Source organism: Plasmodium gaboni, chromosome 11, assembly GCF_001602025.1.
Source record: "Plasmodium gaboni strain SY75 chromosome 11, whole genome shotgun sequence".
NCBI classification, from domain to species: Eukaryota; Apicomplexa; class Aconoidasida; order Haemosporida; family Plasmodiidae; genus Plasmodium; species Plasmodium gaboni.
In genome coordinates this window covers 72,810-87,853 of record NC_031491.1, presented here as the reverse complement: position 1 = coordinate 87,853, position 15,044 = coordinate 72,810, and the positions used below count along the sequence as shown (strand labels likewise).

General features: G+C 18.0%; 3 protein-coding genes across 3 annotated transcripts; all 3 read left to right on the top strand.

Annotated features, from left to right (window-relative positions):
- Positions 1-765: 765 nt before the first annotated feature.
- On the top strand, positions 766-4,102 carry PGSY75_1104300 (hypothetical protein; the record flags this gene model as incomplete). The annotated part of the gene is made up of 2 exons (XM_018786169.1): positions 766-863; positions 976-4,102. The coding sequence occupies 2 exons, from the start codon at positions 766-768 to the stop codon at positions 4,100-4,102; spliced, it is 3,225 nt and encodes a 1,074-aa protein (XP_018640964.1).
- A 3,362-nt stretch (positions 4,103-7,464) lies between these two features.
- Positions 7,465-12,080, top strand: PGSY75_1104200 (chromatin remodeling protein; the record flags this gene model as incomplete). The annotated part of the gene is made up of 5 exons (XM_018786168.1): positions 7,465-11,097; positions 11,235-11,318; positions 11,427-11,666; positions 11,761-11,880; positions 12,039-12,080. The coding sequence occupies 5 exons, from the start codon at positions 7,465-7,467 to the stop codon at positions 12,078-12,080; spliced, it is 4,119 nt and encodes a 1,372-aa protein (XP_018640963.1).
- Positions 12,081-13,295: 1,215 nt separating this feature from the next.
- Positions 13,296-14,848, top strand: PGSY75_1104100 (syntaxin, Qa-SNARE family; the record flags this gene model as incomplete). Its single annotated transcript, XM_018786167.1, has 4 exons — positions 13,296-13,427; positions 13,555-13,595; positions 13,861-13,960; positions 14,078-14,848. The coding sequence occupies 4 exons, from the start codon at positions 13,296-13,298 to the stop codon at positions 14,846-14,848; spliced, it is 1,044 nt and encodes a 347-aa protein (XP_018640962.1).
- Positions 14,849-15,044: the final 196 nt, after the last annotated feature.

The window sequence follows — 15,044 nt, the reverse complement described above, 5'->3', positions numbered from 1 at the left end:
TTTTTTTTTTTTTTTTTATCCAATTTGGCTATTTTTTTTTTTTTTTTTTTCCAATTTTTTTTTTTTTTTTTTTTTTTCTTTTTTTTTTTTTTTTTTTTTTTTTTTTTTTTTTTTTTTTAGTATATAATGATTATTATATGTATTTAGAAATTGTGATGAATAATAGTATTGTGTAAGGTTTATTATTCTCCTCATGATACATATTAATTTTTTTTTTTTTTTATTTTTATAAGATTTGATAAATATAAAATATGACGTTACAATTTAATTCTTTGATATAATTCAAATAAATAAATATATATATATATATGTATGTATATAAGATTGATTAATAAAAATCTAAAAGTAAAATATTTTTATGTGAAGGTTTTATTTAATTTTTAAAGATAATAGGGCATTAAAAAGAAGCAGAAAAAAAAAAAAAAAAAAAAATTTATCATGATTATATGTATATATATATAGTTACATTTATGTGTAAAGAAAATTTATATATATATATCATTTTAAAGTATTAAAATATTCATTTAGATATGATAAAATTTTATTTTTATTGTGATATATGTAAATATATATACATGGACAATAACATATTGTCATATATATAGATATTTCAATATTGACATGATATAATAATAATTATTATTGTAATAGTATATTTAATATATATATATGTGTCAAATATAATAAGACTCCTATATGCTTTAAAATAGGAAAAATATTAATATATAATAATATTATTATTATTGTTTAAGGATATAGGCAGATATGGCTTGTAGTGAAAAAAGAGATGATGTGGGTTCACTTGAGAATATAAAACAAAATGATAAGAATGAAGAGAACCTGAGGAATTTTGAAAGTACCTTGTACGTATAAAAAAAAAAAAATATATATATATTATACATATATATATATATGTATATGATTTTATTTTATTTTATTTTATTTTATTTATTATTTTTTTCTTTTTCTTTTCAGTATATATGACTGGAAGAAGGCTCTGAAGAGAGTCGAAGAAGGAAGAAACTGTTGCGAAAATTTAAGCAAGATATTTTCAGAAATGATAAGAATAGAAAAAGAATATGAAAATAATTTAAAAAATTTATGTAATATGTTTCAAGTATTTGATAATGAATCATCAGGTATTAATAATGGAATTATTAGTTTAAGAAAGAATATCGAAAGAAGATGTGAACAAATAAAAGATTTTATAAATTATATGGAATGTGAAATATTAAATAATACATTAAATAGTACTTTAATTAATCATAAGAATGTTTTTGATCAGATTAAAGTTGATGGTATAGAAAATGAAAAAATTGTTGAAAGGACAAGAAAAGAAAGTGTTAAAAATATTGAGAATTGTGTTTATGCATATGAGAATTTAATAGATTGTATTAATATTTTTCATAATAGTAGATATTTCCATCCTTTAAAAAGAATTGAATTATCTACTAGTTGTATTAATAAATATTTATTTGCAAAGAAAAAAGAATATGAATATAAAAATACAATTAATAATATAAATTCTGTAGAATTAAATAAAGAAAAAAGATTAAAAAGTATATTATATTCATTAGAATCTATGGATCATAAAAGAATATCATGTGTTAAGGATAATATTATGAAATATTTAATATTCTTTACATCATATATAAGAAATATACAATATGATATAAATTCTTGTATTGATGTTTTTAAAGATATCAATGCATATAAAGAAATTGAAGAATATTGTGCATCACATTCTAATATTAATCGAAAAAAAGAAAATGAAGACTTAATTTTCTATAATAATATTGTTTCTTGGCCTATGCTTATAGATTATTTTAATGACTTATATAATATTAATAAAAAACATCTAAATCAAAATATTCCTTTGAATGATGAAATGCAAGTGAATTATGCTAATCATAATAAAAAGGGATACACAAATTTTATATCATCCTTTTTTAATGTTAATATGTATAAAAATCTGATACAAAACAATAATATTAAAAATAGTCACAATTTTAATAATATATATACGAATATATTTAACGAGATAGTGTTTTTTAATAAAAAGGAGGATGAAAAGGAAGATGAAGAAGAAGAGGAGGACGAGGAAGATGATGAGGATGGCGACGATGAAGATGATGAGGATGGCGACGATGAAGATGACGAGGACGACGATGAAGATGTTATAAATGACGAAGTTGTAGATGACGAGATTGAAGATGAATATGTTATAAATGACGAAGTTGTAGATGACGAGATTGAAGATGAGGATGGCGTTGATGAAGATGTTATAAATGACAAAGTTGCAGATGACGGTAATGCGATAGAGGAAAAAAAAAACATTGTTAATTTAAATGAGGATGACCATAAAAAAGAAAATGATAAAAATGTAATTGATATTTCACGTAGGGTAGATTTTTTTGAAAATGATGATAATGTGAATATAAAAGATTCAGATAATATAAAAAAGGGGGAAGAAAAGGATTTAGTTTATAGTAAGAATAAAGAGCAGGGAACTGACAATTTTGATAAGGAAAATAAAAGTAAAAAACAAAACAACAAACATAATCACCAAAATAACAATAATAATAATGAAAAGTTATTTATCTCCAGTGAGAAAAGCGAAAGTGATATAGAATCAGATTATAGTTATAAATATATAAAAAATATTTATGAAAAATTTGAATGTATTACTGAAAATAGTGGTGATACGAATGAGAATGGTTGTGTAGTTGTTTCAGCTAATATAAATAATAATGTGAAAAGAATGAAAATATTTTTTCGTTATTATATTAAAAATTTATTTTTTGGAAATTTTGATAAAATATCAGATTTTAATATAACTAGCCATTTTAATATTTATAGAAATCGATTTTTATTTTGTGAGTGTTTAATTGATTTTATTAAAAAGAAGAGAGTTTTTTTTGTTAATGTTAAAAGTATTGTTATATTTGCAAAAATTATTTTAATATTATTAGATTATTGTAATTTGCATTTAGATTATTGGTCTTGTATTTATATTTTGGTTGCTTCTGAAAATTTTTTTTGTGAATTAGAAGTGGATGACATAAATATGTTGTTGTCTAAATATCCTTTTAATGAAAAAGTAAAAGAGACTAACCAAAAAAAAAAAAAAAAAATATTAAATAATAATATTATGTATAATGTAAATGGGAATATAAAGAAAAATATAAATATTCATAAAATGAATGAAAACAATTCTATAAAAAAGGACATTATTATGTATGATGAGTGTAAAAAGAATAACAAAAAAAAAGATACATTTTCATCATCCTCCTTTTTAATATGTGATTCGAGTGAAAATTTAAAGAACAACAAAATGGATCATCAGATTGATATGGAGAATTTAGAAGATGATAATAAGGAGGTTTCTAGAGATAATAGTAAAAGTATTGTAAATATATATGAATGTAATAAAAATGGTTCTAAAGAATTAAATGATACGGTTAGTATGTGTATTAATAACAACTTGGAAGAAAATGAAGATATAGAAACTGATCATAATAAAGTAAACAATAAACAGAATGAAGAAGAAGTGAATGAAACAAATTATAGTAGCCACCTCAATAATAATAATAATAATAATAATAATTTTGTTGAAAAGGACGAGAATATTTCTAGTAAGAAAAAAAAAATTCTTCTAGGTAAATTTTTATATACACACAATATATGGAATAATATAAAATTTTGGGAAGTGAGTATCTTAATTATTATATCAGAAATAATACAAGAAATGGTTTTATTAGAAAAACTAAGATATGAAAATAAAGAATTGTTAATTAAAAATTATTTTTTCTTTTTTAAATATTTCAATTTTTATAATAGTATGATAAATTTCGGTTTATCTATTTGTCAAATTGAACTGTTATTAAATAAAATTTTTCATTCATTCAATTTAAAAAATGATCCAGTATCTAGGAAATTTTTTTTCCAAGTTATAGATATAGCTACCAATAAAAATATTACTTTGAATTATATTAAAATGGATAATAAAAATATAAATAATGAATATAAAAAGTACTATCTGCAATATTATAACAATTTCTTAAATGACGATAATAATAAAAATAATGTAAAAAAGAAATAATATAAGTTGTGATAATTTAGAGACTGCATAAAAAAAAAAAAAAAAAAAAAAAAAAAAAAAAATAAAAAAATAAAAAAAGTTATAATTGTAAAGATTTCATTGTTTCTTGATTTTTATTTTATTTTTTTTTTACGTTTCTATATATAAATATATATATATATATATATATATATATATATCATATTGTTTTTATATCATATCGTGTATAAAAATGTTATTATTTTTTTATTCTTTTTATTTTTAATATGGACAACTAATACCTATAAAATGATCATAAATAAATTCAAGTTGTTTATTATTTTATTTTTCAACCTTGTTCTATTTTGTTAACACACATATATATATATATATAATTAATATATGTATGTTTTCTTTTCTTTTCTTTTTTTTTTATTTATTTATTTATTTATTTATTTATTCATTTTTTAACATTTCATTTTTAAATTAAATGAAAACCTGAAATTTATAATATTCAAAAAAGTAACCTATGATAAAATATATCTCCAAAAATTATGGATACCTACACACATATATATATAATATATGATGTATATATTTTTTATTTAATTTATTTTTTGTTATATCAGGAGATATTTAATGTGTTTACAAAAATTTTAAAATGCCTTTCCTTGAAATTGATATTATCTACATATATATTCTTTTTAATATTATTTTAATTATTTGTAAAAATAACACACTTGTTTATATTTTTTTATCAAATAGGAAATAATTAAAAAAAAAGAAAAAAAAATTATAAAAGTAGCATGGATTAAGACAAAATTAAAGAGTATCAACACTTATTTAATATTAGCCACTATATATATATATATATAAATGATTTATTTTATTCATACACCTTAATAAAATATTTACAACTATCTATTATATATATGTATAAACATATATTAATTCAATACACATATTTATATTAAATGTAAAACATTTCTTTATTTGAAATATATTAATAATATTAAAAAAAAAAAAAAAAAAAATTATTATATTTATTATGGCATATCAAATTAATGTTTAACATTAGCATATTTATAAACAAAAATAAAGAGGATAAATATTATTATATATATATATATATATATATATATATAATAATTATATTAATAATAATATCGGATGAATATTCTTATATATTTAATGTCATTTTTTTTTTTATGATAATTATATGTATATTATTATATTTATTATATTATAATATATGTATTTATGAATATTTTTAACATAATACATTATTATAATACTAATTTGTATTATAATTTTTTTATTATATTAAACATGCAAAAATATATATTATATTATTATTATTATTATTTATTTTTTTTTTTTTACGAATAATTAAAAACGATAATATACATATATAATATATGTTTACAACGGATTTGAATGAAAGTTTATTTTTAATATAATTCATTTATATATAAATATAATTTTTTTTTTTTTTTTTTTTTTTTTTTTTTTTTTTTTGTTACGCCTTATATGTTAATAGGGGAAATATATTTATATACATAAAATTTTATGTATAAATGATACGCTTCCTCTATTTATAGGGTAAAATAATATTTTTATTAAATACGTACTTAATATATATTATATATATATAATAAATAAATAAAAATATTCATGTATACAAATTATATTATATTATATAATTGCTTATGATGATTTTTTAATAACAATAATATTATATTAATGTTTTATATGTATATGATTATATAATTACATATATATAATTTATTTTTGAACATACAATAAATAATAATACATATATATATTATTGCATATATATATATAATTATATAATAAATAAAAAAATATATTATATATATATATATATATTATATTTTAAGTATATTTAAAATGTTTTTTCAAGAATTAATAATGGGGGACACAAAATAATATATATATATATATATATAATATAATAATAATAAAGTTAAAATAATAATTATATATAATATTCATATATAAATATTTAAATATATATTATATATATATATTATAATATATAATATTATTATATATATATATTATATTATATATAATTATATATTAATATTTTATTATGTATGTTTTTTAATATATATATTATATATATTAATGAAAAGTATCTTAAATTATATACATTTTTTTTTTTTTTTTTTTAATTATATCAGTAACTTAAAAGAAATAAAAAAAAATTATTATTATTATTAAAACAGTAAAAAATATTTTTTAATATATACATATATATGATATATATTAATATTTATATATATATATATAAAGTATATTTATATTTATATTTTTTTATATAGAGGGAAACGGAAAATTTTTAATTATTTTTGAAAATAAAAAAAAAATAATATAAAACTTAAAATTATAAAGTATTTATTATATATAAAAAATATAAATAAAAAAGAAAATTAGAAGGATAAATATATATAAAGTAAATGAATGTAATATATATATATATATAATGATAATAATAATAATATTAATAGAGATAAATTAAAACTGTAATATATAAATATATTCATATAATTACAAGAAATATAAATTGTTTATACTTTTGTGTACATGATATATTATTTTACATATTTTCCAAATTATATAAAAGTTGTATAAAATTAAATGTGTTTTTGTTATATATAATATTTAAACTATATCGTTAATTTATTATAAATATTTTATGTCAATGATTTTTTTTTTCTTTTTTTTTTTTTTTTTTTTTTTTTTAATATTTGCTTAACATAAATATAATAATAAATAAAAAAGTTAAGAGAAAAAAGTTATCTGTATTTAAATGATTAATAATACATATATAATTTTATGTATGATAATATAAAGAGACGATATGACTAGTGCATAGTGATATAATATATATATATAAATATATGTTGTCGTTTTTTTTTTTTTTCTCTTCTTTTATTTTTTAAAACAAATAATTGAATATTATATATATAGCGTGTTATGCAAATATAATATAATTAAAATTTTTAGACGTACAAGAAAAAAGAAAAAAGAAAAAAAAAAAAAACATATATGAAATAATATATATATATATATATATATATATATATATATATATATTTTATTTTATATTTTTTTATTGTTATTGATATTTAAGTATATGTTTTTTATATCAATATATATAAAAAAAAATATATTATATAATAAAACAGATATATCTTATTATACCTTTGTATGATTTAATACTTAAAAGAATTATTCTACTTTTGGTTACATAAATTTTTTTTTTTTGAAGTTTTAAAATAAAAAGATATATTAATAAACCGAAAGAGAGAGGGTGTAAAAAGAAATATAAAATAAGAAATAAATTATCATTAAATAAATATAAAAAGAGTTTCAAAATGTTTCGAAATGTTCGAGATTATTTCAAAAGTAATAATGATGTAAATGAGGAAAATAAAAACGACGTGGGAAGTGTTAATAACGATGAGAATAATGAAAATTATGATAAAGAATCCAATGATTTTGTTCAGAGAGATTTTAATAATGATATAAATAATAAAGATAAAGATTGTGAGGGATTCAATTTGAATAAATTAAGTGCTAGTTCTAATGATATTATACAAGATGGTAATAATATGAATGAGAACTTGATTAATAGAAAATTGAATTCATATTCTGAAGAAGCTAATGATAATGATAAACATATAACCCATGATGATAAAAGAAAAAGTTATTTGAATAATAAGGAAGAGAATTTTGAACAGATGAATGAACATATGAAGAAAAGAAAATTAAATGATATGTCATATATTAATAATGAAGAAGATGGATTTATGAATAAAAAAGATAGTTACATGGAAATGAATGATAATGAAAAGGGTTCAACTAATATTAGTGCTAATAATGATAATAATAATAATAATAATAATAATAATAATGATACATATAATAATGATACTCATAATAATGATACTTTTAATAATAATGATAATAGTGAGGAGAAACCCAACTATTTACAAGAAAAACTAGAACAACTACTTGCTCAAACAAAACGATATACAGAAAAATTAGCTGGACAAAGATTAAAAATGAATGCACAAATGAAAAGTAGTAAAAAAGGACGCTGTTTATTAACAGAAAAAGAAGAAGATTTTATGTTATTAAAAGATGCTAATGAAGAAGATGAAGCTATTATTTTAAAACAACCAATGAATATTAATGGAACAATGAAACCGTATCAATTAGAAGGTCTTAATTGGTTATATCAATTATATCGTTTTAAAATAAATGGTATATTAGCTGATGAAATGGGTTTAGGTAAAACATTACAAACTATTAGTTTATTATGTTATTTAAGATTTAATAAGAATATAAAAAAGAAGAGTATTATTATATGTCCTAGATCAACCTTAGATAATTGGTATGAAGAAATAAAGAAGTGGTGTACACCTATGAAAGCTTTTAAATATTATGGAAATAAAGATCAAAGAAAAGAATTAAATAGGACTTTATTACATTCAGATTTTGATGTATTATTAACAACGTACGAAATTGTGATAAAAGATAAGAGTGCATTATATGATATAGATTGGTTTTTTTTAGTTATAGATGAAGCACATAGAATTAAAAATGAAAAGAGTGTATTGAGTTCATCTGTACGTTTCTTAAGATCTGAAAATAGATTATTGATAACTGGTACTCCTTTACATAATAATTTAAAAGAATTATGGTCTCTTTTAAATTTTTTGATGCCTAAAATCTTTGATAACTCAGAAGAGTTTGATAATTTATTTAATATATCAAAAATTAGTACGAATGATAATAAACAAAGTGAAATAATAACACAATTACATACTATATTAAAACCCTTTATGCTTCGAAGATTGAAAGTTGAAGTAGAGCAATCTTTACCACCAAAAAGAGAAATATATATATTTGTTGGTATGTCTAAATTACAAAAGAAATTATATTCTGATATATTAAGTAAAAATATTGATGTATTAAATGCTATGACTGGTAGTAAAAATCAAATGCTTAATATTTTAATGCAGTTAAGAAAATGTTGTAATCATCCCTATTTATTTGATGGTATTGAAGAACCACCATATATTGAAGGTAATCATTTAATAGAAACCTCTGGAAAAATGTCCTTATTAGATAAATTATTACCTAGATTAAAAAAAGAAAATTCAAGAGTATTACTCTTTTCACAAATGACTAGATTGTTAGATATTATTGATGATTATTGTAGATGGAAAAATTATCCTTATTTAAGAATTGATGGTTCAACACCAGGAGATGAAAGACAAATTCGTATTAATCAATTTAATGAACCTAATAGTAAATATTTTATTTTCTTATTATCAACAAGAGCTGGTGGTATTGGTATTAACCTAACAACTGCTGATATAGTTATTTTATTTGACTCAGATTATAATCCACAAATGGATATACAAGCTATGGATAGGGCTCATCGTATCGGCCAAAAAAAAAGAGTTATTGTCTATCGATTTGTTACACAAAACTCTGTGGAAGAGAAAATTGTAGAAAGAGCTGCAAAGAAGTTAAAATTAGATTCTTTAATTATTCAAAAAGGGAAATTAAATTTAAATAGTGCTAAGGAAAATAATAAACAAGAATTACATGATATATTAAATTTTGGGGCACCTGAGGTTTATAAGACACAAGATATATCCTCTATATCTGATGAAGATATTGATATAATTCTAGCTGATGCAGAAAAGAGAACAATTGAAATTGAAAAAAAATTAAAAAATTTAGAAAATATTTTTGATCTATCTAATATATCATTAGATGGTGGTTTGAATATGTATAATAATTTAGAAAAGGAACCTTCGGAGGAATCAACAGATGAAGAAGATTCATCAGGTTCAGGAGACGAAGCTGTAGATGGTGCATCTGCAGATGACGATGTGGAAGAAAATGGTGTGAAAAAAAAGAAAAAGAAAAAAAAGAATATTAGTAAAATTAGGAAAACTATAAAGAAGTTTTTAAAAAATAATAAGAAGAATATGACCTTTTTAGATTTAGGAGAAAGAAAAAGTAAATGGAAAGTAATTAACACAACATGTGGTAGAGTAAATAAAAAAAAAATGGTACTTCATGGATGGCGAGCTGAAGCTAGAGGTGGTCATGATTTCCAATTTTTTAATGTAGAAAAATTAGATGAATTAGAAAAAATAGAGGATAAATGGAATAATTATATGATGAATCAAGAAAAAATCAATGTACTTATAGAAGCACAAAATGAAGAGAAGGATTATGAAAAAATTGTAACCTTTAATGAATTTTTAGATAAACATGCAAAAAATATATATCAGATAATTACTTTGATCAATCCAAGTATATTTGATGAATATAAGAATATAAAAGAGGAAGAATTATCAAAAATTGGAACACAATCAGATGTTAATTCTAATGATAAGGATTATAAAAAAAGTAGTTTTATGAGTACTGATTATAATATGAAAGGTACTTATATAAACAATATCAACAGCATAAATAATAATAATAATAATATAACAACTAGTATTAGCAGTATTGATGATCAACAATATTTTAAGAAGAAAATTATGTCCCTTTTTGAATCAGGAAAAAAATTACAAATGATAAAATTTAAAGACAGAAATGTAAAAAATTGTTATATACAAGTAACAAATTATATAAAGAAAAATTTTCCAGAAAAAGTTGATAATAATAATAATAAAAGTACTACTTTGAAGAATAAAAAATTAAAGAAAGGAAAACAAACCAAAAATATAAATGTAGAATGTGATATAGCTAGTGTAGATATTGAAAAAATAAAAATGCAAAAACAAGAATTGATGAAACAAGGTTTTTCAAAATGGAATAAAGCTGAATTTAATAAATTAATGAGTGGTTTAATAATATATGGTACTAATGAAGTTGAATATATATATGAAAAATATTTTAGTAATTCGAAAAAATCTATGGATGATATAAAAGCATATTTGAGTGTATTCTTTAGAAAATACGACCAAATTAAGGGGGTAATACATAATGAATAAATAAATATATAATAATGACACTTAAATATAATATTTTAAAATGTATATAACTGTATATGTTCATAAATTCACATATATAAATATATATATATATATATATATATATTTTTATTTTTTAGGGTATAAGGCTTTTTGATAAAATTAGAAGATCAGATCTACAGAAAAAAATTATAGAAGAGGAAAACAATATGATTACCGAATTTGTAATATTTAAAATAAATATATATTTATAAATAACTATGTATAATATATATATTATATATATATATTATATATATATTTAATTTTTTTTTTTGATTTAATTTTTTTAGGTTGAGAAACAACTCTCAGAAGGAGTTGATAGTATAGAAAAATTACAACTACCGTCAAATTTAAGGTATGATTTTATTGAAAAGAGGGAAGTATTAAATATAACAGAAGAGGTGAAAACTGAAAACGAAACAAATGTTTTAAAGGATGAAGAAATAGCTTATTATAATAGAGAAAATAAAATATTGTTGTGGTTATTATATCAGCAAGGAGTGGTTCACATTAAAAATATACACATTTTGGTATGTCACTTAAAATATTTTTATATTATATTTTAATAATATATATATATATATATATATGTAATTATATATATATATATTTATTTTTTTTTAGACCCCCTATTATTGGCCAGAGGCTTATAACTTTTTTAAGTATGCAACGACCCCATTCGAAAATGTTGAATATCGATGTAGGTTAATAGTTGATGCTATTGCCGAATTATACGCAAAAAAGGTATAAACAAAAAAAAGAAAAAAAAAAAAAAAAAAGAATTATGTAATTTTAATAACCTTATATATATACTACATGTGTGTAATTAAATAAGAATTTACATATTAATTTATCATATGTGATTTATTAATTTTTTTTTTTTTTTATCCCTTTTATTACAGGAATCCATTCCCTTAAATAATAAAGATAAAAGAAGAATTTGAAAAATAAATTATTCCATTTTAATTTTTTTTTAAACTCTAAATTATGAATGTGTTATGCATAGATATATATTTATATGTGATATCAAATATAAACTATAAATATAATATATGTTCATGTTGAATAATATATATATATATATTTTATTTTTCTATATTTTTAAATACAGTAATGTTATTTAAGAAAATAAAGAAATATAATGAATATATAATGCATATGTGATATGTTATTTTTTTTAATTTTTTTTTTTTTTTTTTATTTATGATTACATTTAACATTATCCCTTAGGGATTTATATCATTTTATTGTTATATTTTTATTTATTTAAATTTTTTTTTTTTTTTTTTTTTTTTTTTTTTGTTGAAGATGTTTATATTTATATTATATATATTAAAATATTTTCCTTTTTTTCTGATAACTTTGTACCAAATTTTTTTTTCTTTTATTTTAGATTAATAATAAAAGCACAAGAAACAAATAAACTAATACATATATTTATATGTAAACAATATATATAATTATTAATATTAAATAAATATAAACATATATTTTTATTATTTTATCATTGTTGTTTTTTTTTTTTGTAATGACAATATTAAAAAATAATTTTTTTTTTTTTTTCTTATTAAAATTATAAATATATATATATATATATATTATATAAGTAAAAAAATAATATTATTTAAAAGTACTGAACAAAAAGAATATTATATAAATAAAATAGGGCATTATTATAATAATATATTAAAATTATATTATATATATATATATTATACATATAATAAAAGTAATATATATATTTATATATATAATAAAAGTAATATATATATTTATATATATAAATTTTTATATTAAATTCCTTTAAAAAATATGTGCTTATTTTATTAATTTTTTTTTTTTTTTTTTAACATTTATATTTTATAAAATATTAATATATAATATTATAAATTAAGAATTTTTTTTATATATATTTATATATATATATATATATATATATAACCTTCTTTTTTTCTCCTTTGCCTTTTATATAAATAATATAAATATTATTAATATTTATATATATATTTTTGTTATTATTTTATTTTTTTCTTCATCTATATATATTATATATATATATTTGTATTTAAATAGTAAGAAAAAAGAATTAGGATTGTTTTTTTTATAATTTTTATTTTTTTTGTTTTAATTTTTTGTTTAAGAAGAAATGTTTAAAAAATATGTCATATTCTAATAAAAAGAAAGAATATAAAAAGTTTAGTAATAAAGATGTTATGAGTTTTGAATTTAATTCTGACATTCAAAATGATATTGGGGTTATTAAATCTTATACCTCAAGGATTTCTAGAATTGTAAGAAAGATCTGAAGAAAATTTTATTAAAAGGATTATAAACGGAATATACATATATATATCTAAATGGTTTATTATGTTATTTTAAATTTTATATTATATATATATTTTTTTTTTTTTCTTTTAGAATGATAATGAACCATACTCCATTGAAAGTTCAGAGAAAGTGTAAGTAGAAAACCTAAATGGAAAAATATATATATATATATATATATATTCATTTAATATATTTTTTATTACAATATATAAAATGTATATAATGGTGGTGACTGGTTTGTATCTCCAAACCGTTTATAATATGAAAAGAAGCAAATGCTTATTGAATTATATATATTTAAGATAAAAAAATAATAATAGTATATATATATATATATATATATATATATTTATAGCTTTGTAATATATTAAAATTATTTTATTTATATTTTTTTAGACAAGAGATAGTTCAAGAGGGTAAATTAAAAATACAAGAGATACAAAAGAAGTTGAAGAATCATAAAAATATTACTGAAAATGTACCTCAACATGAGAAGGTAATAAATGACATAAATACATAACATATGGGTTATATATATATATATATATATATATATATATATTTATTTATTTATTTATATATATGCATATATATTTATTTATCCATTTTGTAGGTACGAGCAAAATTAATGTTACAAAGGTTATCGAATTCATATTTAGAAGCTGTGAATAATTTTCAAAAGGCTTCAAAAAATTATATTAATAAAACGATATTGAATGATTTATCAACAAAAAATTATAATGTAGAAGAGAATATGGAATATGATTCTTTAAATAATTTTTCTCGTAAGAGCAATTCTAATTATGATACAAATATAGATAAATATAATGTGAATATATATGATTATAATTTTTATGAAAATAATTATGAAACTTCATATAGTAAATATAATAATAGTACTGAATTCCAGAGTGTTGATAGTACTATAGAAGAAAGAACATATAAAAAAAAAAAAAAATATAAAAGTAATATATTTACAGGAGATAAGAAAAATGATGTTAATGAATATCTTTTAGAAAATGATAATTATCAACAGGAAGATAATAATTATGGTCAAGAGAAACAATTTGTTTCTATAAATACTGTAGATATAGAAAATGAAATATTATCTCAGAAAAATAAAGAAATTAAAAAATTACATAAAGATATAATAAATATACAAGAATTATATAAAGAATTATTTGAACAAATAAATATACAAGGAGAAAATATTGATAATATTGATTCACAAATGGTTAATACACATGATAATATTATGATGTCTGGACGTGAAATTGAAATAGCAAGAAATAGATATTTTAGTAGTTTGAGATGTACTATATATCTATTATTTCTAATTTTAATTTTAGTCATAATTATTTTGGTAGTATTTAGAATTATCTAAAAAGAAAAATATATATATATATATATATATATATATATATTTGTATATGTGTTTATTTATTATATCCTTTATTTTGGAGACCCTATTTATATACTTTGTGTTCATATGTATAGTTTATTTTTTTTTTTTATGTAATACATATGAATATGTAAAACGTTATACACTACCATTTGTTATAATATATATATATATATAT